The 25580-nt window shown below is 44.1% G+C and overlaps 1 protein-coding gene across 2 annotated transcripts in view; it reads right to left on the bottom strand.

The window, feature by feature from the left end:
* The window catches only part of hemk1 (HemK methyltransferase family member 1), a 121239-nt gene extending 96304 nt beyond the window's left edge, over positions 1 to 24935 (bottom strand). Inside the window, exons 1-4 of one of the 2 annotated variants that reach the window (XM_068052105.1) lie at positions 24844 to 24935; positions 18815 to 19353; positions 17389 to 17480; positions 15930 to 16023 (exon numbers count right to left, since the gene is read on the bottom strand). In XM_068052105.1, coding sequence (XP_067908206.1) covers positions 15930 to 16023; positions 17389 to 17480; positions 18815 to 19102 — 474 coding nt within the window. In that variant the 5' untranslated portion in view covers positions 19103 to 19353; positions 24844 to 24935. The remainder of the gene's footprint in view (positions 1 to 15929; positions 16024 to 17388; positions 17481 to 18814; positions 19354 to 24843) is intronic. The other variant, XM_068052106.1, reaches the window with a different exon arrangement.
* Between the last annotated feature and the right edge of the window lie 645 nt (positions 24936 to 25580).

The raw sequence follows: 25580 nt of genomic DNA, 5'->3' as shown, positions 1-25580 counted from the left end.
GGTAGCAGCCCGTTGATGCACTTCATATGGGATCCAAGGTAATGAATGCTATCAACTATTCAATCAGACGGAACATCACAGCCAAGTTCACACTATGGCTTCTCCCAATACTCGCATCTCACTTCCCACTGGGAGTTACAAAGTAGTGACTAGAAGCAGTAATTCCCAATATCTTAAGAGTACTGCTCGGCTGACATGAGCTAAATTGGCAATAGTAGGCGATGGATTTTGCATGCTTCTTGGTCCGTATGGTTCAGTGTAATGGGCAGTCTATTTACCAACAGGGACAGCCAGGAAGCTTGGTTCAGTTGGCAGCATCTTCACCTCCAAGTTAGAAGGCTGTGGGTTTAATCCTCACTCAGAACCTAATCTCACAGTACCCAGGAAATGTTGACTTGTTGGAGATGTCGTACTTCAGCTGCACTGTCACTCTTCTGCCTGTTCCAGTGTTTTAGAGGAACATTAAAAATCCCATTATTCCAATATTTGAACAAGAGCGGTAGCTCTCCAGTCCTGGTCTGGCCATGATTCACCGGTCAATCAAAAGTACAGTAACTTCATTTCATTACACTGTTACGACCAAGGTGGGAGGACTGCACTGCCTTTTCTAGTTCCACTTCTCCACAGGGCACAACATATATTTAAACGTTTACCTAGTTACCGATGCGGTTAATCATATATTCTATTCTTCATCCCAGAATAAAATACCTCAACCAGCTTTCTTTAATAAACAAAATTACCAGTTTATGATCAAACAAGACTTATCCAGGAACGAAGCAAAGCATTACCACACAGATTGAAATATAAAAGTTCCCTTTTTCAATTATGCACAGACACACACAGGCCAAATACTTGATAATTTTTGAAGAAAAAAAAAAGATATGGAAGGAAGTCAGTTGTCCCTTTTAGTCTGGCATCTGGGTATTCGGAGAAGGGTCACTGGGATCTTTTGTAAAGCAGTTATTTTCAGGTGGCGTTGAGAATTAATCTGGCAGGTTTTTCCAGCTTCTCAGGGCAGATGCAGCATCAGGGATTTTAGCTCTCCCACACTGGATCTTTGCAGAGTTTCTTCAAAGGGGTAGAGAAAGAGGTGAGCTAGGTGGTTTTTCCTTGGCACGTTGATCCCCAACTGTCTTCAAAACAGTTCACACTCCTACTGAACTGAAAACAATATCCAAACCCCAAACAGAAAGTCAACCTCCTGATCTCCATAAACCTTGACATACTGCTTGTCTGTAAACATCTTCCCCAGGTCACCAAGGTTTCTGTTGTTTACTGAGCCCAAAGCACATGATTTCCAGCAAAGGTTGTTTTAAAACATCTCAGTGTCCTTTCAGTGAACTGTCAACAACAAAGCAAAGTCCAGCATTTATCAAATCTTCAGCCTTCCAATGAATCCATCTCACAATTTAAAGGAGTCCTCAAAAAAAAAACTTGAAAAATATAGAAGCATCTTCATAACACCTTGTGAGATCTTGCTATGCAAACACTGGCTGCTTGTTTGCCTACTGGATCAGTGGTAGCACCCTTGCCTCGAAGTCAGAGGGTTGTCAGTGTGAGAACCAGTCCAGAGTCTGGAGTATGTAATCTAGGCTGGGAATTCAGTGCAGTACTGAGGGAGCACTACACTGTTGGAGATGTCGTCTTTCAGGTGAGACATTAAACCAAGACCCCATATGCCCTCTCAGATGTACAGGATCTCATGGTGCTATTCGAAAAAGAGCAGGGGGAATTATCCCCAGTGTCCTGGCCAATAGTTAACCCTCAACCAAAATCACCAAAACAGATCATCTATTTATTAACTTGTGGTGTTTCCCTACATTATACCAGTGCCTACACTTCAAAAGTATGTCATTAGCTGTAAAGCATTTTGGAATGTCCTGAGGTCATAAAATACATTATTATAAAAGCAAGTCTTGCTTTATTTTTCACTGTGTGAACAATCACTGCACTTCAAAGTAAATCACTGTATGTTTAGTTTAGTGATACAGCACTGAAACAGGCCCTTCGACCCACCGAGTCTGTGCCGACCATCAGCCACTCATTTATACTAATCCTACACTAATTCCATATTCCTACCACATCCCCACCTGTCCCTATATTTCCCTACCACCTACCTATACTAGGGGCAATTTATAATGGCCAATTAACCTATCAACCAGCAAGTCTTTGGCATGTGGGAGGAAACCGGAGCACCCGGAGGAAACCCACGCAGACACAGGGAGAACTTGCAAACTCCACACAGGCAGCACCCAGACTTGAACCCGGGTCGCTGGAGCTGTGAGGTTGCGGTGCTAACCACTGCACCACTGTGCCGCCGTAAGCACTTTTTGAGGGATGGTGCTATATAAATTCAAGTTTGCTTTTGCTATTTTGTTCAGGCAAATTTTCAAACAGTCAACAACACTGTCCCCACTGACTCCACTAACCAGCAGCTTACATCACTGCGCAGTTGTGCATAGAAAGGCAACCCCCTACCAAGCCCTGACTCCTCGCTAAACAATACCAAACTCACCACTGCTCACTGTAAGAAGAAAGCCATACAATGTCTTTCATCAGCTTTCTGCTGAATCACCAGATGGGGAAGCCCCATCAACGCCCTTCATTTTCCCCTGGAAATAAAGCACCTTAGTTCACGAGAAAAAGCAACAGCCACGATTATCTCGTGACAGTTGTGCTTCCTGCCAAACTGCATGTGGACACACAGAGAGTGCACTGAAGAGGAAAGGTAGTTTTTACTGAGAAATCTGTGGTTCTCTCCACCAACATCTGCTCCCTGTGCAACAAGATTAGTGGATGCGACAGATTACAATGGGGGACAAAAATAGAAATGAGAGGAAAGCAGCCTCTGTACAGACTAAAATCAGATCATGAGGCTCAGTAAATTAAACCAGTGCTTATCCATCCTTTAACCAGGACCTGCGTAAATGTGTCTGAAACACTACAGCACAATTAGAAACCATCAATCTGTAGTGTTCTACTTTCACTTCAATTGTTTCTCATTTTACCAGCATTTCAATGACCAAATGTTCAATATATTCAAACAACCTGCAAATAACCATAAATAGACATGCTGAAATGAATCTTGTGATCTATTAGAAGTGAATTTTCTTTCTCTAATCTTTTAAAGAAGAAATGCTCAAATTACACTGTGTTTCTTGTCCACAGCCTGACAAAAATGTTCCTAAGTGCTCTACGTCTTTTAGGATCAGAAATCTGTCTCTTATACTTTCTGAACTTGCAGCCAAAACATTGCTCTGGTTCAACGGTTAACTTTAATTGCAGGAAATTGCATACTGGAATTGTGCATAGGATTATCATTATGTTTTCAGTTTAACTGATGATGTGCACATCTAAACGATTAATCAAATGTATTGACAGTTAAGGCAGCTCACCACCACATTATCAAGGGCAATTAGGCTTGGGCAACAAATGCTGGCCTTGCCAGCTACACTCACATCCCATGAAACAAATAAAAAAAATGAAAATACAAAAGTTATTCAATATATACCATTAAACTTGACAGTATCCTCAAAATACATACTAATGTTCCCTGGCATTCCGCACGACAAGTCAAAGAATATGATCTCTCTTACCCATTTCTGCTGTTGCTTTGCGCTGTGTCTTTTCTGACCTGTCTATATTGCTCTCATTCTCTTCCCGTCAGCTCTTCACTGCCTAACCCATCCTGTTGCTTCACTCCGACCTCTTCTGCTTCTTTCTCTGCCTTTTCACTCTTTCTTCCTTTGAGTTGGATGTAGTGGTGGTATGGCAATGGTGTGCCAGGGCTAGGAGCTACATTTGGGATGCAGGGTAAATATTGCCTCCGCCAGCCTCCATCCCACTCCTCCACCCCAGATGCTCCTGTTTCCTTCCACACTCTCTCTTCCTTCTCATTGCCTACTACTTCATCCTCCACGACCTCCTTCCTTTCCTACCATCCCAACACATCCTACAAACATTTGTTTCCCATGGTAGGGGTGACTAAAACTAGAAGGCATAGATTTAAAGTGAGAGGAATGAGGTTTAAAGGGGATCAAAGAGGTAAATTTTTCACACAAAGAATAGTGGGTAACTGGAATGAGCTGCCGGAGGTGGTGGTGGAGGCAGGAACAGTAGCGACATTTAAGAAGCATCTGGACAGATACTTGAATAAGCAAGGCATAGAGGGATATGGAATTAATGCAGGCAGGTGGGATTAGTATAGATAGGCATTATGGTCGGCATGGATGCGGTGGGCCGAAGGGCCTGTTTCTATGCTGTATGACTCTATGACTCTAATATCTCTATTACTTCCCTTTGAATTTTTGCTGAACAGTGACTGCATTGCATGGTGGACTCTTTTCCACAAAAAACAGTAGTTGCTGGCCCAATTAATAAATTTAAGTTCGAGATTGATAGCCAATGGTATTAAGGGATATAGAGCCAAGGCGGGTGGAAAACGTTAGGCCACAGATCAGCCATGTTCTTACTGAAAGGCAGAACAGACTCAAGGGACTGAATGGCCTACTACTGTTCCTAAGTTCCGAAGTTACAGAATTGATTTTTTTTTTGCTAACCCTGTGGTGCTCGCTGTCAAAAGCACTGGGATATTAAAACATTAGAGGCAAGTGAGTAAATGTACTGCCTAATGTAGGACTAAACAACCTGGTTTAATCCATGCTCATTACTAAGCTGCTGATCTCAGTCAAGGACAGCAGCTGCCCTCAGAACTCTGGCACTGGTTACATAGAAACAGGAGAAGGCCATTAAGCCCCTCGAGCCTGTCCTGCCGATCTGCATCTCAACTGTTTACCTTCCTTTACTCAATATCCCTTGATAGCCTTACCTAACAAAAGCTCATCGATCAGTCTTGGAAGTTTCCAAAAAATAAAAATCAGCCAGGATTTCTGCGACTGATCACAATCCAGTGATTTCTGGTTGAAAGTATGCATGTTTGTGTGGGCATTGAGGTTTAACATTGGACATTTAGGGACACCAGCCATCCCTAGTTGCCCTCGAGAAGGCAGTGATGGGCCTTCTACTTAAACCGCTGCAGGCCATGTGGTGAAGTTGTTCCTACTGTGTTGCTAGGTGGGGGATGGCACACCAGGATTTTGGCTCAGTGCCGAAGAAAGAGCAGTGATATACCTGTTCAAGTCGGGATGGTGTGTGACTCTGAAAGAAACTTGGAGATGATGGTGTTCACATGCACCTGTGGGAAGTGGATCGAGCTCACTGTAATGCTCCCCACCTTTTAATGATTTGCTGCTGTTCACCGTCTTGCCTCACGTACAAAGACAGATTTCCACTGAAATAAACCTGAACAGTTATTGTCATCAGGCAAGGAGAGGAGAAAATTGGGGAGAAAGAGCAAGATTGCTGGGATTATTATCTGGTAAGAAAGAAAGATTCGCATTTATATGGCGCCTTTCACCATACCTCAAAAACAGCTTCATGGCCAATGAAGTGCTTTGAAAGTGCAGTCGCAACTGTAATGCAGGAAACGCGGCAGCCAATTTGTGCACAAGGTCCCACAGAAAACAATATGATAACAACCAGATGTGAAAAATAACATTGGTTGACGAATTGGCCAGGACACTGGGGAGATCTCCCCTGCTTCTCTTCGAAATTGTGCCATGGGATCTTTTACTTCTAGCCGACGGGGCCTCGGTTTAATGACTCATCTGAAAAATGGTGCCTCCGACAGTGCAGCACTCCCTCAGTAGAGCACTGGGAGTGTAAGCCTGCAATGTATACTCAAATCTCTGAAGTGGGAATGGTACCCATGACCTTCTGACTCAGGGGTGAGCGAGCTACCAACTGAGTCACAGCTGACACCATAATAAGGATTGAGAGTTATCAGGATAGGTAGTTAGCGATGATCAGCTGCTGTTTGAAACTCAATGGTTCCTGGGCCATTGAGCAATTCATTTGTCAAGATTCTGGCACCTGAGTTAAGAGCTCCTTCAACAACAAATGTGTCACACACGTCTGATGCTGGAGGGCAAACAACATGCAGACCTGAGCTTTGTATGGTGAAAGAGAGCAAGAAGCAGTACAATTCCCCGTAAATTTTAGAATATCACCCAGCATATTCAGAGCACCAATGAAAAACAACTTTGTAGTTGCAACAAGTCAATAAGTAAAAATAGATCAGCAAGTGAGACTGAGAGACAGGAATAAAAAAAAATCTCATCTGAATAACAAGGGTTCATGCACAAAACTGTAAGTACCTGTTTTGTACACAAGTCTGAGATTCAAACTACAAATGTGCCAACTCAGCCATCTGGTGGCCTCTAAGGGTAGTGCAGTACATTAATAAAAGCAGGGAATAAACAATGCTATGCTGTACAAAAGAGTAATTTTATTATGCTGCATTTTATTATATGGGAAACTCCAAGTGTAATATGGAATACAACTCTCTATCTTGAGCACAAAATCCAGGCTGACATTCCAGCGCTGTACTGAGGTAGTGCTGCACTGTCAGAGGTGCCATCTTTCGGGTCAGACATTAAACCAAGGCCTGTCTTCCCTCTCAGATGGATGTAAAAGATCCCATGGCATTATTTCGAAGAACAGGGGTCGTTCTCCCCAGTGCCCTAGCCAATATTTATCCCTCAACCAAACTGACTGCCACATTTCATACAGGGCTCGAGCAGAAAAATCTAGGCTGACACTCTAGTGCCATTCTGAGGGAGCATTGCACTGTTAGAGGTGCCATCTTTCAGAGGCTCCATCTGTTTATTCAATGTAAAAGATCTCATGGCAGTACTTTGAAGAGAAGGGCAGGGTAGACATCCCCGATGTAATATAATAAAAGCAAAATACTGCAGATGCTGGAAATCTGAAATAAAATCAAGAAATGCTGGAAATACTCAGCAGGTCTGGCAGCATCTGTGGTGAGAGAAGCAGAGTTAACGTTACAGGTCAGTGACCCTTCATCAGAACTGGCAAATGTTAGAAATGTAATAGGTTTTAAGCAAATAAAGCTGGGGTGGGGCAAGAGATAACAAAAGGGAAGGTGTTGATAAGTCAGAGGGTCACAGAAATAACTGACCAGAAGGTCATGGAGCAAAGGCAAACGGTACGTTAATGGTGTGCTGAAAGACAAAGCGTTGGTGCAGAGAGGATGTTAACTGACAGAAAAATGAACAGCCCTGGCCGAAAGCACAAACATGAAAAAATATAGTGGGTAGGCACATGGTAAAAAAATGAATGATGAAACAAACTAAAATAAAATAAAGAAAAAAAGAAAAAAAATTACTAAAAAAATTAAAAAGGGGGCCCGTCATGCTCTGAAATTATTGAACTCAATGTTCAGTCCGTCAGGCTTTAGCATACTTAATCGATAAATGAGATGTTGTTCCTCGAGCTTGCGCTGATGTTCGCTGGAACACTGCAGCAAGCCCAGGTCAGCTATGTGGGCATAAGAGCAGGGGGATGTGTTGAAATGGCAAGCAACCGGAAGCACGGAGTCATGCTTGTGGACTGAGCAGAGGTGTTCCACAAAGCGGTCATCCAAACTGCGTTTGGTCTCCCCACTGCAGAGACCACATTGCGAGCAGCGAATACAGTATACTACATTGAAAGAAGTACAAGTAAATCGCTGCTTCACCTGAAAGGAGTGTTTGGGGCCTTGGATAGTGAGGAAAGAGGAGGTAAAAGGGCAGATATTACACATCCTGCGATTGCATGGGGAAGTGCCGTGGGAAGGGGATGAGGTGTTGGGGGTAATGGAGGAGCGGACCAGGGTGTCGCAGAGGGAATGATCCCTTCGGAATGCTGACAGCGGAGGGGATGGGAAGAGGCGTTTGGTAGTGGTATCATGCTGGACGTGACAGAAATGGCAGAGGATGATCCTTTGGATGTGGAGGCTGGTGGGGTGGAAAGTGAGGACAAGGGGAATCCTTCGTGGTTCTGGGAGGGAGGGGAAGTGATGAGGGTAGAGGTACGGGAAATGGTCGAGGGCCCTGTAAACCACAGTGTGGGGGAAATCTTCGGTTGAGGAACAAGGAAATCATATTAGAAGAGCTGTTGTGGAAGGTTGCATCATCAGTGCAGATGCGTTGGAGAGGGAGAAACTGGGAGAATGGAATGGAGTCCTTACAGGAGGCAGGGTGTGAAGAAGTGTAGTCGAGATAGCTGTGGGAGTCAGTGGGCTTTTAATGAATATTAGTAGACAGATATCTGTCTGTAGGTATCCCCGATGTCTTGGCCAATATTTATCCATCAAATCATCATCACAAAACAAAATTATTTGGCGATTATCACATTACTATTTGTGGGAGTTTGCTGTGGGTATACTGGCTGCCGTGTTTTCCACATTACAACAGTGACTACATTTCAAAAAGTACTTTATTGGCTGTAAAGCTCTTTGAGACATCCAGTGGTTATGAAAGGCGCTTTGTAAATGCAAGTCTTTTTTCCTTTCTTCTTCATTACAACAGATTACACTTCAAAAAGATTTCATTCGGTGGATGTTCTGAGTTTGTTAATGGTGCTATATAAATGCAAGTCTTTCTTTCTAACCTTGTAGCCTGATCATCTGGTAGATAAATTCAGGTACACCATACACTCAAACACTATGATGCAGTTTATTCCATTAAATAGCTTGGCTTTTGCTGCTGGCTTGGTATCTGCCACAACACTCACTGTAAGCAAAAACATAACTATCACCAGTAAACAGAATAAAACAGCTTCTTTGAACTCGACCTGTACAGATTATAAATAGGAAAGGGTGGAGTGTGTTTCAAGGATGAACCTTATCTCAAGGTTCAGATAACACTGATAAATGGTTCAAGCTTCACTGGCTCCATTTGTAATGTCACTTGAGCTGCCTTGTAACACATTCCAGCCTGTAAGTAATCCAGTACAAACTGACATTTCCGATACGGCTACAAAGTCTGACTATCCACTAGTAGATGTCCAGTGGCACTGCTCACCTTACAGGAACTGCACATTACACAGCAGATTTTTAAATACATTTCGGGTCAATCTCCCGTGGCACTCAAAGAGAGAGTCAAGCCTGGTTCAACAGCACCAGTGGTCAGCACCACTGCTACAGGCTGATCCGGGAAAGAATCAGAGCCACAGGTCGATGCAAGATGGGAGGCAATACAACAGGCAAAGCAAGGCCATAAGAAAGCTCAGAAGTTTCTGGGCTGCAGGATCAAAGCCATGGGGGTTGGGGGAATATTGTTCACATTTTTGAAAATTAATAGTAGCAGGGCCAGAGGCAGAGGCCCAGAGGCAGGGACAAAGGCAGAGCTGGGGAGGTGAACTGGGTGTAGGGCCAGTATGCATTTAAAGTTTGGAGCAGGAACATCCAGGCACTCCACATTTACTGGGGCATCACAACAGTGCTACCCTGGAAAGATGTCGTATCCCGCATAAGCATCCTGGTGGCAGGGAGGCTGTCACGATGGCACTTGAGGATTACAATTACAACACAATAGCAAAATGTTGATACAAGATCTTGTCATTCTAAAATGACATAAAAATTGTGACTCAAATTGAGAGTACAGAAGTGAGGTTAATGAAGACAGAACGTGAGTTACATAGGTAAAACTTCTAATATGTTAATAGATATAGACGGAGATATATGATAGAATAATCGTATAGTTCAGAACAGAAGGAGGCCATTTGGCTCATCAAGTCTGCGTTGGTTCTTTCAAAGAGCAATCCAGTTAGTCCCGCTCTCCAGCTCTTTCCCCATACCCCTCCAATTTTCTTCTCATTCAAGTAATTATCCAATTGTCTATTGAAAGCTACTATTGATTCTGTTTCCACCACCCTTCCAGGCAAATACCGACCACTCGTTGCGTATAACGTTTTTCCTCGTGTCGCCTCTGGTTCTTTTGACAATCACCTTAAATCTTGCTCTTTGGTGATCGACCCTACAGCAATTGGAAACAGTTTCTCTTTATTTACTCTATCTAATCCCTTCACAATTTCAAACACTTCTAACAAATCTCCTCTTAGCCTTCTCTGCTCTAAGGAGAACAACCCCAGCTTCTCCAGTCTTTTCCACACAACTGTAATCCCTCATCCCTGGAACCATTCCAGTAAATCTCTTCTGTACCTTCTTTAAAGCTTTCATGTCCTTCCTAAAATATGGTGCCCAGAATTGGACATGGAACTCCAGCTGGATCCGAACTAATATTTTATATATGCATTGTTAACCTGTCCTGGCACCTTCAAAGGTTGGTGCACAAATACCTACCACATCTTACTGTTGTTGCATCCTCTGTAAAACTGTACCAATTAGCATGTATTATCGCTCCTCAACTTTCCTAGCAAAATACATGGGTAGAGCAGGGGCAGGAATGGATGTTGCAGATTCCGGGATTTAGATGTTTCAGTAAGAACAGAGAAGATGGTAAAAGAGGGGGGGGTGTGGCATTGTTAATCAAGGAGAGTATTACAGCGACAGAAAGGACGTTTGAGGACTCGTCTACTGAGGTAGTATGGGCTGAGGTTAGAAACAGGAGAGGTGAGGTTACCCTGTTGGGAGTCTTTTATAGACCTCCGAATAGTTCCAGAGATGTAGAGGAAAGGATAGCGAAGATGATTCTCGACAGGAGTGAGAGTAACAGGGTAGTTGTTATGGGGGACTTTAACTTTCCAAATATCGACTGGAAATACTATAGTTTGAGTACTTTAGATGGGTCAGTTTTTGTCCAGTGTGTGCAGGAGGGTTTTCTGACACAGTATGTAGACAGGCCAACCAGGGGCGATGCCACATTGGATTTGGTACTGGGAAATGAACCCAGCCAGGTGTTAGATTTAGATGTAGGTGAGCACTTTGGTGATAGTGATCACAATTCGGTTAGGTTTACCTTAGCGATGGGCAGGGACAGGTATATACCGCAGGGCAAGAATTATAACTGGGGGAAAGGAAATTATGATGCGATTAGGCAAGATTTAGGATGCGCAGGATGGGGAAGGAAACTGCAGGGGATGGGAACAATCGAAATGTGGAGCTTATTCAAGGAGCAGCTACTGCGTGTCCTTGATAAGTATGTACCTGTGAGGCAGGGAGGAAGTTGTCGAGCGAGGGAGCCGTGGTTTACTAAAGAAGTTGAAGCGCTTGTCAAGAGGAAGAAGAAGGCTTATGTTAGGATGAGACGTGAAGGCTCAGTTAGGGCGCTTGAGAGCTACAAGCTAGCCAGGAAGGATCTAAAGGGAGAGCTAAGAAGAGCAAGGAGAGGACACGAGAAGTCATTGGTGGATCGGATCAGGGAAAACCCTAAGGCTTTCTATAGGTATATCAGGAATAAAAGAATGACTAGAGTTAGATCAGGGCCAATCAAGGATAGTAGTGGGAAGTTGTGTGTGGAATCAGAGGAGATAGGGGAAGTGTTAAATGAATATTTTGCGTCAGTATTTACAGTAGAGAAAGAAAATGTTGTTGAGAATACTGAGATTCAGGCTACGAGGCTAGATGGGATTGAGGTTCACAAGGAGGAGGTGTTAGCAATTTTGGAAAGAGTGAAAATAGATAAGTCCCCTGGGCCAGATGGGATTTATCCTAGGATTCTCTGGGAAGCCAGGGAGGAGATTGCAGAGCCTTTGTCCTTGATCTTTATGTCGTCATTGTCGACAGGAATAGTGCCGGAAGACTGGAGGATTGCAAATGTTGTCCCCTTGTTCAAGAAGGGGAGTAGAGACAGCCCTGGTAATTATAGACCTGTGAGCCTTACTTCGGTTGTGGGTAAAATGTTGGAAAAGGTTATAAGAGACAGGATTTATAATCATCTTGAAAAGAATAAGTACATTAGAGATAGTCAGCACGGTTTTGTGACGGGTAGGTCGTGCCTCACAAACCTTATTGAGTTTTTCGAGAAGGTGACCAAACAGGTGGATGAGGGTAAAGCAGTGGATGTGGTGTATATGGATTTCAGTAAGGCGTTTGATAAGGTTCCCCACGGTAGGCTATTGCAGAAAATACGGAAGTATGGGGTTGAAGGTGATTTAGAGCTTTGGATCAGAAATTGGCTAGCTGAAAGAAGACAGAGGGTGGTGGTTGATGGCAAATGTTCATCCTGGAGTTTAGTTACTAGTGGTGTACCGCAAGGATCTGTTTTGGGGCCACTGCTGTTTGTCATTTTTATAAATGACCTGGAAGAGGGTGTAGAAGGGTGGGTTAGTAAATTTGCAGATGACACTAAGGTCGGTGGTGTTGTGGATAGTGCCGAAGGATGTTGTAGGGTACAGAGAGACATAGATAGGCTGCAGAGCTGGGCTGAGAGATGGCAAATGGAGTTTAATGCGGAAAAGTGTGAGGTGATTCACTTTGGAAGGAGTAACAGGAATGCAGAGTACTGGGCTAATGGGAAGATTCTTGGTAGTGTAGATGAACAGAGAGATCTTGGTGTCCAGGTGCATAAATCCCTGAAGGTTGCTAACCAGGTTAATAGGGCTGTTAAGAAGGCATATGGTGTGTTAGCTTTTATTAGTAGGGGGGTCGAGTTTCGGAGCCACGAGGTCATGCTGCAGCTGTACAAAACTCTGGTGAGACCGCACCTGGAGTATTGCGTGCAGTTCTGGTCACCGCATTATAGGAAGGATGTGGAAGCTATGGAAAGGGTGCAGAGGAGATTTACTAGGATGTTGCCTGGTATGGAGGGAAGGTCTTACGAGGAAAGGCTGAGGGACTTGAGGTTGTTTTCGTTGGAGAGGAGGAGGAGGAGAGGTGACTTAATAGAGACATATAAGATAATCAGAGGGTTAGATAGGGTGGATAGTGAGCGTCTTTTTCCTCGGATGGTGATGGCAAACACGAGGGGACATAGCTTCAAGTTGAGGGGTGATAGATATAGGACAGATGTGAGAGGTAGTTTCTTTACTCAGAGAGTAGTAAGGGCGTGGAACGCCCTGCCTGCAGCAGTAGTAGATTCGCCAACTTTAAGGGCATTTAAGTGGACATTGGATAGACACATGGATGAAAATGGAATAGTGTAGGTCAGATGGTTTCACAGGTCGGCGCAACATCGAGGGCCGAAGGGCCTGTACTGCGCTGTAATGTTCTAATTCTAATTCTACTTTTCTGCCATGTGTCTGCTCATTCCACCAACCTATCTATATCTTCTTAAACTGTATTCCTTTTAAGTAGCATGAAGTTCTGCTCAGCTGAGTCCTGTGAGACAGATGCATATCTCGAGAATTTGGTATATGTGGGGATTCGGTGCAGCGAGGGAGGTGCTGTTCTGGTCTTTTACAGAACAAGCAGTCATCTAAGAGAGGGACTTGGAGACAGTGAGACCAAAGAGCTGAAGCCCAGAGGCATTAATTAGGTGAGCAGGTAGGTGATTAGTTGGTGAGTTTTCAGGTTTTTTTTCCTTTCTAAACTGGGGCAGTAGTTTAAATTGGTACTGGGGAGATAAGTATAATATTAAATTTGTAGCTTAAGTAGTTAAACTAATTAATATAACTAAAAATTATCAGTGATATTTCTAAAATTGAAACCTAATTAGTAAAATTAAATTTAATAGAGATGGCAGGGCAGAAGATGTACTGCAGCTATAGCATGTGGGAGCTGATAGACACCAGTGTGATCCACAGCAATCACATCTGCAGTGTCTGCAGCTTGAGGAACTTTGGCTCAGAGTTGATGAGCTGGAGCCCGAGATTCGGACACTGTGATGCATCAGGGAGGGAGAAAGTTACCTGGACAGTTTGTTCCAGGAGGCAGTCATACACTTTAGCCTAGGTACTTCAGATTTGGTCCATTCTAAGGGACAGGAGGGTGTGACTACGAATGAGGCAGGTATGGGGATCCAGAAGGTAGCAGTGGAGGAGCCTCACTCCTTGCACTTATCCAACAGGTTTGAGGTTCTTGTAGCTTGTGTGGACGAGAGCAGGGACTGCAAGAAGGATGAGCAAACAGACCACAGCACCGTGTTGCAGTGGGCAATTCATGTGGGGGGAGTAAAAAGGAATGTAGCAGTAGTAGGGGCAGTAGGGTTAGGGGGATAGATGCTGTTCTTTGCAGCCAAGAGCGCAAGTCCCAAAGGCTGTGTTGGCTATCTGGTGCCAGTGTTCAGGACATCTCCTTGGGACTGGAAAGGAAGAAAAGGCATATAATGCTGCAAAGATTAGTGGTAGGTCAGAAGATTGGGAAAATTTTCGAAACCAGCAGAGGATGACTAAAAAAAAGGGGAGAAATTAACAGTATGAGAGTAAACTAGCAAAAAATATAAAAAACAGACAGTAAAAGCTTCTACAAATATATAAAAAGGAAGAGAGTAGCTAAAGTAAGTGTTGGTCCCTTAGAGGATGAGACAAGGGAATTAATAATGGGAAATAAGGAAATAGCAGAGACTTTGAACAAGTATTTTGTATCTGTCTTCACAGTAGAAGACATTAAAAGCATCCCAATAATAGCAGAAAAGCAAGAGGCAAGAGGGAGGAAGGAACTTAAAGCAATCGCTATCACTTGAGAAAAAGTACTAGGAAAACTAATGGGACTAAAGGCTGACCAAGTCCCCTGGACCTGATGGCCTGCATTCTAGCATCTTAAAAGAAGTGACTGCAGAGATAGTGGATGCATTGATTGTAATCTTCCAAAATTCCTTAGATTCTGGAAAGGTCCCAGTGGATTGGAAAACTGCAAATGCAACACCTGTACTCAAGAGTGGGGGCGGGGGGTGGTCCGGGTGGTGACAGAAAGCAGGAAACTATTGGCCATTTAGTCTGACATCTGTCATTGGGAAAATGCTAGAATCCATTAATAAGGAAGTAGTAGCAGGACATTTAGAAAATCATAATAAAACCATATTGACTCTGCCTGATAGTATGAAAAGGAAATAGTGTTTGACAAATTTATTAGAGCTCTTTGAGGATGTAACATGTATCCTCTTATTGTTAATATGCCTGTAGAAGACCTTTGGATTCCCTTTTATGTTAGTCACCAATCTGTCCTTGTACTGTTTCTTTGCGCCTCTTATTTCCTCTTTCAATTCTCTGTACATTTTATATTCATCCTGATTCTCCCTTGTAATAGAAAGTTGATATCTGTCATATGACCCCTTTTTCTGCTTCAACCTATTCTCAAAATCCTTCGATAACTAAAATCTATTAAAATTCTCAGGTATTTTCCTCTTTAGTTTCATGAGACTCCTTAGTTGTGTGGCACTTTCACTTCATGCAGTGTGGTCAGGTCACTTATTTATCATTTTGGTCCTAATATATTCAAGAAAAAAATACACATAGTGAACAGATCTTAATACAGTGCAACACTCTTAAATTATCATCTTAAATTGCTCCCCCACCAGTAACAGATCTGTAACAACTGAGTGTGTTACAGCTCAAAGTGCTCACACCAGGGACAAGTTTCATAAGGCAAAATCTGTCAGTGAGGTGGGTTGTTTTCATAGTTTCAAGTCCAAAAATAATTTACCCATCACGTTTTACTGAAAACCTGGTGACAACTCGTCACAGATTGCCACATAATCGCTGCTGTAATGTGCACATATGCGCACTGCAAAAAGTAAGTTAGGCAAACTTCCATTTAATACACTGCACAGGATCAGTGTCTGGTGATTTTTCTCCGTGTCTCTCTCTTGTTCTTCTGAAATGTGGCTTAAACCCCAAATATCCTGTATACTCTTGCTCATTGCTCACAATGTTGTGAACAATGCTCACTGCACTGTTTTCTACTCATTCCATCCCAGGAACTCAAGCTCAGGGATCTCCAAAAAACCCTATAAGCCTTCTATTCAATCTGCAGACATTTAAAACCCAAACTTTGTGTCCCTTAAGCACCTATTTCTTGATTTATTTCCCCTCCTTGCAGCACTTTTCAACCTAAGTGGTGTCCTACACTGAATGCCTTCACTCGATTTATTTATCAAAACAGAAATGCAGGATGCCTCAATGAGCTGCAGTACAAACACACCATCGCACAATCTTTGAAGATGATCTTGTGATTGAATGTATTTGTGTACCTCTGTTTCTGGTCTGGGAATGAAGACCGGTGGCTTTATTTTCAGAGTCAGATCACGAAAGTCCCACTCCTCGATCACATACTGCACGGGCATGCTTGGAAAGAGAAGAGAACAGATCACCCAGGCTGAAAAATAAACCACTTATAAAGTTGCTAATATATTCTTTCACTAAATATTATAAACTTAGAATATTGTGTGCAATTCTGGTCGCCACACTACCAGAAGGACGTGGAGGCTTTGGAGAGGGTACAGAAGAGGTTTACCAGGATGTTGCCTGGTCTGGAGGGCATTAGCTATGAGGAGAGGTTGGATAAACTCGGATTGTTTTCACTGGAACGACGGAGGTGGAGGGGCGACATGATAGAGGTTTACAAAGTTATGAGCGGCATGGACAGAGTGGATAGTCAGAAGCTTTTTCCCAGGGTGGAAGAGTCAGTTACTAGGGGACATAGGTTTAAGGTGCGAGGGGCAAGGTTTAGAGGGGATGCGCGAGAGGGAGATGAGTGCCTGGAACTTGCTGCCGGGGGAGGTGGTGGAAGCAGATACGATAGCGACGTTTAAGAGACATCTTGACAAATACATGAATAGGATGGGAATAGAGGGATATGGGCCCCGTAAGTGCAGAAGGTTTTAGTTTAGGCAGGCAAGATTGGCGCAGGCTTGGAGGGCCGAATAGCCTGTTCCTGTGCTGTACTGTTCTTTGTTGTTCTTTGTTCTAAACACAAGAAATTCCCAGAGTGGCCCCTATTCCACCACAAGTATAACAATGCATCAATGTAATCAATATGCCCTACAAGGGCGGCACAGTGGTTAGCACTGCAGCCTCACAGCTCCAGGGACCCGGGTTCGATTCTGGGTATTGCCTGTGTGGAGTTTGCAAGTTCTCCCTGTGTCTGCGTGGGTTTTCTCCGGGTGCTCCGGTTTCCTCCCACAAGCCAAAAGACTTGCAGGTTGGTAGGTAAATTGGCCATTATAAATTGTCACTAGTATAGGTAGGTGGTAGGGAAATATAGGGACAGGTGGGGATGTTTGGTAGGAATATGGGATTAGTGTAGGATGTATAAATGGGTGGTTGATGGTCGGCACAGACTCGGTGGGCCGAAGGGCCTGTTTCAGTGCTGTATCTCTAATCTAATCTAATCTAAGGGACTTCTACTCTCTTCATTTTCCACATGCAGACATCCTGATTTTGCCAGAATTGTCCATCGGAGATGTGATGCAGAGCCTAGGTATTCCCACCCGATAAAGGACGTAAAACCTGCTGGGTGAATCCCGACAAGTTACTCTACAACTGGTTAGTCACTGGGTATAAAGTGACATTAGATGAGACCTGGGGCCAGCTATCTCGCCAGTAATATCAGATTGCACAGTACTGTGCTTGAGCTTAAAAAGAGTGAAAAATAAATGACTTCTAAAAAAGACAAGGAAAAGGAACAGTAAAAATATTAAAATATCGCACTGTTGAAGGCGCTTAGAACACAAACTCCAGATCATCTGCTTCTGATGTGCAGTGAGCGGGCGAGCTAGGACATCTTCTGACAGATTGTGTATCTGTAAAGAGCAGAGAAAAGGCAATTAATAAAAAGGGAACAAGATTGTTGAATAAAGTTGTCACTGCGCTCATTTGCCGTGTTGATAACACTACAGTATAGAAAAATTGCAGTTGAGTGAATTCACTTCAATGTTGTGCCAACAAACTTTAAAAAAAATCAAAGAATAATACAGCACCGAAGAAGGCTGTTCAGCTCATTGTGCCTATGCTAGCTCTTTGAAAAAGCTATCTACTTAGTCCCACATCCTCACCCTTTCCCCATAGCCCAGCAAAGTGTTTCCCCTTCATGTGTTTATCCATGTATTTCACAATACACGTAATCACTCTTTTACACTACATAATCAAACTGATCCCATTAAAGGAAAGTAGTCTGTCCCTCTCTTACATTTCCATTTAGGACTGGTGTTCACAGTGCTGCTGTGTTTAGCTGTGCAATGCAGACACCCAACTGGCATCAAGTGCAAAAGCCAGGAACCGGTTTCCCATGTTTGGCTTGCAGGAGCAGGCAGCCTTAAACTAATAACAGATTTGCTGATCCTCATTTTTCTACAATGTTGTAGCTTCTCTGTTGGGCAGCTCAATTACACTAAAGATTGCAGCTAGTTCTAGGTGAACTATGCTCCTGTAATGTAAAACCACCTTTAATTCAACACCTTAAATTGCTCCCACTGCTCCCAACTCCAGTGTGAGGTGATCAGTACTTGGACACAAGCCAATTTTGAACAGACAAAATCTATAATGGCACTGACAGGTGCTTTTCACTGTTCATGTGGATACAGTACAAACATTTCACACATTTACTTAAAAGACATATGCAGCATCATTAGACTATAGCACAATCCTAGTGACATCATCTAGGCCTAGGCATCAATTTTAAGCTGTTCAGGGTAATATCAGGAAGGATAAGAGTACAGGAAATCTGGACCTCTCTTACCCAACAAGCTATTGAGGCAGGTGGTCAATTGAAAATGTCAAAACTGAGACTGATAGATTCTTGTTAGGCAAGGGTATTAAGGATAAGGAAACCAACGTGGGTAGATGGAGTTGAGGTACAGGTCAGCCATGATCTAGTTGAATGGTGGAACATGTTCGAGGGGCAGAATGGCCTGCTCCTGTTCCCAAGTTCCTAAAACTCCTTCATAATTTTGAGCACCTCTTTGTGGGTCTTCTTTACATCTATTTATATCCTTCAATTCCCTCGTCATGTGTAACAGAGCCCAGGCTTTTAGTCCCTTTAAGGCAACCAGCCAATTACAACACATTTAAAAGCATTTCAATGGACACACAACTCTGTAAACTGCCTAACCTAGGCTTGAATTTTATGATACTTAACAGTTTTTCCTCCAAGCACATGGGATACTATGTGTTCACTTGAGTGCTGTGGCTCTGATATTCCCTCCTGTTCAAACACCTTTTGCCAGTGGGTCACACAATTCGCTCCCGTCATTGTCTCATGCAGCACGCTGCAAAGGTTCCTGGAGAAAGCAGTTAAAAAGGAGGCAGCCCCATGAAATACAGCGTGTTCTCTTCTGTTGCGACAATGGGACTGTGCTCTGAAACGTGAAGCTAAGCACACACAGCATCCCGAGAAAACCTTCCACCACATATGACGGAGTCTCATCTGGTCAACGTTCCTTCCTACCTCTCTTTTAACAGGAGTCTTTATGATACTAATTTTCTTGAACTGTTAAATGCGTTGCTGTCAGCAGCACCTTGCCTTGTGTGAGGAGCTCGTATCAATAGCTTGAATTGTGGGCTTGATCTGCAGTGCTCCTATAATCGCTAACTTCAGTTCATAGTCGATGTGATGGAGCTCTAATAATTACCCATTTAAACACTGCAGTTAATTAGACCAATTCAAGTGCAGGAAATCTGTGAAGACACATATAAAATTAGGCAATTTAAACAAACTTTTTTTTTAAAAGTATAATAGTTCAATTTTCCTGGTGCTTACCATAAGCACCAGAAATGCAGGGTCTTATACAATTACTGCCTCCCTATTATGTGCTGTATACTGGAACAGAACTAATGTAACTAATATCTCAGATACACAAGGTACTTGTTTATGAAGTAGAGCACAAGTCATAATGACTTTACAGTGCTTCCCAGTGAAGTGGTGCCTGGTTTATCATAATGCAACATTTTAAAATTTTTACAAAATTAAGAACACCTTTCTCTTCTCTTTTTACATCTCATAATGCTACACACAATCTCCCACCCAGGTGGCCAGGTTACCACTCCCAGTCTTGACCAGTGCCGTTTTGTAATTGGCTGCTGGGAGGTGTGAATCGCCCTCCATAACACTGCCCACGTCCTCCCCGCCTCAGCCCGTCTGCTGCTGAAACCCTCATCCATGCCTTTGTTACCTCTAGAAACAAGCTATTCCAATGCTCTCTTGGCCAGTCTCCCGTCTTCCACCCTCCACAAACCTGCACTGATCCAAAACTCTGCTGCCTGTATCCTGACTCGCACCCTGTGCTCGCTAAACTACATTGGCTCCCGGTCTGACAATACCTCGATTTTAAAATTCTCAGCCTCGTGTTCAAATCCCTCCATGGCCTCACCCCTCCCCACATCTGTAACTCTGCGTCAGCCCTGAAACTCTCCAAAATCTCTTTAATCCGCCATTTCTAGCCTCTTGTGCATTCCCGATTTTAATCGCTCCACGCTTACAGTTACCTTGGCCATAGGCAATTCCCTCCCTAATCCTTTCTACCTCTCTCCTTTGAGATGCTCCTTAAAACCCAGCTTTTTAGTCACCTGTCCTAATAGCTCCCTACATGGTTCAGTATCAAATTTTGGTGGATAACATTCCTGTGAAATCCCTTGGGATGTTTTACTAGGCTAAAGGTGCTATATAAATCAACGTTGTTGTTGTAAACTTCCTCTGTCTTTGTTGATGAGAAAAGTTCTCCCATAGCCCTGACCCCCAAATGGCTTCCAGTGTTTTCCATCACAGTCCACAGTCAACATGCCAGACACCTTGTTGTGCAGATAACGTAATTAACAGCCTTAAAGATCTGGACAATCTCAATTTATAGGCATGGCAATGGGATGACTAAATAGGGCTTTGTTCATTGTTTGTCAGGAACAGGCCAGCTCCCTGTAGGAATTTGACCTGATATTTGTTATCCCACTCTATTCTGTGGGGTGCCCCTGCTGATAGCAGATTGTTGCAACTAATGTTAGCGCCAGCAGGCACAGATTATGTCTTTAATCAGTTTTCACGAAAAGATAAAGGGGATAGGAATTTTCATTGCTATTGATTTCAAAATGATGAGGTTTCTGTAACAAGCAACCAATCCACAATGCCAGCTTTACACCCAAGAGGCAAATTTGGAAATCTACCCTGAATTGTCAAATAAAGCCATTTAATTCATTCAAAGAACAAAGAACAGTACAGTACAGGAACAGGCCATTCGGCCCTCCAAGCCTGCGCCGATCTTGATGCCTGCCTAAACTAACACCTTCTGCACATCCGGGGCCCATATCCCTCTATTCCCTTTCTATTCATATATTTGTCAAGATGTCTCTTAAACGTCGCTATCGTATCTGCTTCCACCACCTCCCCTGGCAGCAAGTTCCAGGCACTCACCACCCTCTGGGTAAAAAACCTGCCTTGCGCATCCACTCTAAACTTTGCCCCGCGCACCTTAAACCTATGTCCCCTAGTAACTGACTCTTCCACCCTGGGAAAAAGCTTCTGACTATCCACTCTGTCCATGCCGCTCAGAACTTTGTAAACCTCTATCATGTCGCCCCTTCACCTCCGTCGTTCCAGTGAAAACAATCAGAGTTTTCCAACCTCTCCTCATAGCTAATGCCCTCCAGACCAGGCAACATCCTGGTAAACCTCCTCTGTACCCTCTCCAAAGCCTCCACGTCCTTCTGGTAGTGTGGCGACCAGAATTGCACGCAATATTCTAAGTGTGGCCTAACTAAGGTTCTGCACAGCTGCAACATGACTTGCCAATTTTTATACTCTATGCCCCGACCGATGAAGGCAAGCATGCCGTATGCCTTCTTGACTACCTTATCCACCTGCGTTGCCACTTTCAGTGACCTGTGGACCTGTACGCCCAGATCTCTCTGCCTGTCAATACTCCTAAGGGTTCTGCCATTTACTGCATACCTCCCACCTGCATTAAACCTTCCAAAATGCATTACCTCACATTTGTCCGGATTAAACTCCATCTGCCATTTCTCCGCCCAAGTCTCCATATCCTGCTGTATCCTCTGACAATCCTCATCATTATCCGCAACTCCACCAACCTTTGTGTCATCCGCAAACTTACTAATCAGACCAGCTACATTTTCCTCCAAATCATTTATATATACTACAAGCAGCAAAGGTCCCAGCACTGATCCCTGCGGAACACCACTAGTCACATCCCTCCATTCAGAAAAACACCCATCCACTGTTACCCTCTGTCTTCTGTGACCGAGCCAGTTCTGTATCCATCTTGCCAGCTCACCTCTGATCCCGTGTGACTTCACCTTTTGCACCAGTCTGCCATGCGGGACCTTGTCAAAGGCTTTACTAAAGTCCATATAGACAACATCCACCGCCCTTCCCTCATCAATCATCTTCGTCACTTCCTCAAAAAACTCAATCAAATTAGTAAGACACGACCTCCCCTTCACAAAACCATGCTGCCTCTCGCTAATAAGTCCATTTGTTTCCAAATGGGAGTAAATCCTGTCCCGAAGAATCCTCTCTAATAGTTTCCCTACCATTGACGTAAGGCTCACCAGCCTATAATTTCCTGGATTATCCTTGCCACCCTTCTTAAACAAAGGAACAACATTGGCTATTCTCCAGTCCTCTGGGACCTCACCTGTAGCCAATGAGGATGCAAAGATTTCTGTCAAGGCCCCAGCAATTTCTTCCCTATTTCTTCAGTATTCTGGGGTAGATCCCATCAGGCCCTGGGGACTTCTCTACCTTAATGCTTTGCAACACACCCAACACCTCCTCCTTTTTGATAATGAGATGACTGAGACTATCAGCACTCCCTTCCCTAGGCTCATCATCCTCAAGTCCTTCTCCTTGGTGAACACTGTTGCAAAGTACTCATTTAGCACCTCGCCCATTTCCTCTGGCTCCACGCATAGATTACCATCTCTGTCCTTGAGTGGGCCAACCTTTTCCCTGGTTACCCTCTTGCTCTTTATATATGTATAAAAAGCCTTGGGATTTTCCTTAATCCTGTTTGCCAATGACTTTTCATGATCTAAAAACAACATAGCTGCAAATAGTATTAAAGTAAACAGACCTGCAGATAAGACAACAGCATGACATGCCCCAGAAAATTATGTAAAAAATAAAAAGAATTTAGAAGTTTACTTTGGGCCAAACATTAAAAAAAAATCTGTCAGACTGGGTCTGTGGCAGGTGGCAAGGGAACCAACAAGAGGGAAAAATCTACTTGACTTCATCTTCCCCAATCTACCAGTCGCAGATGCATCTGCCCATGACAGTATTGATGGGTGACCACCGCACAGTCCTTGTGGAGATGAAATCCAATCTTTACACTGAGGATACTGTCCATCATGTTGTGTGGCACTAAAACTGTGCTAAATCGGATAGCTACAGAACAGATCTAGCAGTTCAAAACTGGGGATCCATGAGGCACTGCAATCAGCAGGAGCAGAATTGTATTCAACCACAACCTGTAATCTCATGGCATATCCCTCATTCTACCATTAAGCCAGGGGACGAACCCTGGTTCAATGAGGGGTGCAGGACAACATGCCAGGAGCAGAACCAGGCATACCTAAAAATGAGGTGCCAATCTGATGAAAGTACAATACACGACTACATGCATGCTAAACAGTGGAAGCAGCAGGCAATAGACAAAGCTAAGCGATACCACAACCAATGGATCAGATCAAAGTTGTGCAGTCCTGCCACATATAGTCATGAATGGTGGTGGACAATTAAACAACTAAATGGAGGAGGAGGCTCCACAAACATCCCCATCCTCAATGATGCGGGAGCCCAACACATCAGTGCAAGAGACAAGGCTGAAGCATTTGCATCCATCTTCAGCCAGAAGGGCCGAGTAGATGATCCATCTCGGCTTCTGCCTGAGGTCCCCAACATCACAGATGACAATCTTCGGCCAATACAATTCACTCCTCGTGATATCAAGAATCGGCTGAAGGCATTGGTTACAGCTTCACAGGAGCGTTATTAAACAAAATGTGACACCAAGCCACAGAAGGAAATATTATGACAGATGACCAAAAGCTCAGTCAAAGAGGTAGGTTTCAAGAAGTGTCTTAAAAGGGGGGGGAAAAGAGAGATAGGCAGGCAGCGAGGTTTAGGGAAGGAGTTCAGAGCTTAGGGCCCAGGCAGCAGAAGGCACAGCTGTTAATAGTGGAGCAATTAAAATCAGGGATGGGCATACAGCCAGAATTGGAGGGTTGCAGAGATCTTGGAGGGTTGCAGGGCTGGAGGTTAGAGATAGGGAGCAGTGAGGCCATGGAGAATTTGTAAACAAGAATGAGAATTTTAAAATTGAGGTGCTGCTGGACTGAGAGCCAATGTAGGCCAGCTGTGTTGGTTGAGCAGGACTCGATGTGCATTAGGGCATGGGCAGCAGAGGTTAGGATGACCTAAAGCTTATGAAAGGTGGAAGATGGGGTGTCTTCCAGGAGAGTATTGGAGTAGGCACATCTAGCGGTAACAAATGCAAGGAGGAGGGCTTCAGCAGCATATGAGCTGAGGGTGGGGCGGACTGGAGCAATGTTACGGAGATGGCAATAGGCCGTCTTGGTGATGGAGTGGATATGTGGCTGAAAGCTCATCTCTGGGTCAAAAAGGACACCACAGCTGCAAAGTCTGGCTCAGTCTCTAACAGTGCCAGGCAGAAGAATGGAGTTGGTGGCTCAAGAATTGAGTTTGTGACAGGGACCAAGGATGATAACTTTGGTCTTCCCAATGTCTAGCTGGAGGAAATTTCTGCTTATCTAGTACTGGATGTCAGAGAAGCAGTGTGACAAGAGTAGAGACAGTGGAGGGGTTGGAAGAGTTCGTGGTGAGGTAGAGCTGGGTGTCATCAGCATACATGTGCAACCTGTCATGTTTTTGGATGATGTCGTCACAGATGCTGAGTACTTGCAGCATTTTCGGTTTCTATTTCAGATTTCCAGCATCCACAATATTTTGCTTTTGTTTAAGTTATTAAAGTTAGAAAAGGGTTCAGTTTGATAACAATGGGTGCCTCACAATCTCAGTGTAGTGCATCGGCCTAGGCTTCAGGCTCAAGTCCTGGGATGGAGAGGAAGGGGCTCAACAACCTGAGGAGGGAAGGGAAAGGTTAATAAAGGCAGGAAAAGAAGATTCTGGAATCCCACCTTTAAGATAATGTCACTGCTTCACTAGAACAAGATGGCGGCACGGCGGCGCTAAGAATCGGAACCAGCGCATTGAGCTTCCGTCCCCGAGAGCCCCGCCCCCACTTGGCCCCGCCTCTTCCCAGAGCCCCGCCCTCTCCACGAGCCCCGGCCGCGCCTCCTGCCCCCAACTTCACCCCGGGCCCCGCCCTCATCCCCGGGCCCCGCCCACTGCCCCCTCCCCCCCCCCGTCCCTAGGCAACCGCCTGCCCTTGTTGCTGCTGACGGGTGTCTCTGAATCCTCTCCGGCCGGAGACTCGGGAAACGCGCCGCGGGTTCCGCTCCACAAATCCAGCCCCGTGGACAGCAGCAAGTCTTTCTCTTCTCACGTTATTACATAGAGTTTACACACACAAGCAGTACATTCGGCCTAACTGGTCTCTGTTGATGTTTTATGCTCCACACCAGCATAGCCTTCTATTTCTTTCTCCCTCATGAGCTTGGATCTATCTGTGCCATTCACCTCAACCTCTCTGGTAGCAAGTTCCACATTCTCACCATTCTCCAGGTAAAGACATTTTTCCTGAATTCCCTATTGGATACTTTTCATCTTTCACACAGTGCTTTAAAACAAAATGGGTTTAATTCCCCACTTTTCCAGTTACTGGTAGATGATAGGTATTTCTGTTTGGATTGCACTTCCCCAAGATGCAACCTGTTTGCCTTGTTTTTAAGAAATATACTCAATACCGTATTGA

This window comes from Heterodontus francisci, chromosome 19, assembly GCF_036365525.1.
Source record: "Heterodontus francisci isolate sHetFra1 chromosome 19, sHetFra1.hap1, whole genome shotgun sequence".
NCBI classification, from domain to species: Eukaryota; Metazoa; Chordata; class Chondrichthyes; order Heterodontiformes; family Heterodontidae; genus Heterodontus; species Heterodontus francisci.
The sequence above is the reverse complement of the archived record's forward strand: the minus strand, read 5'-3'. Positions and strand labels throughout refer to the sequence as shown.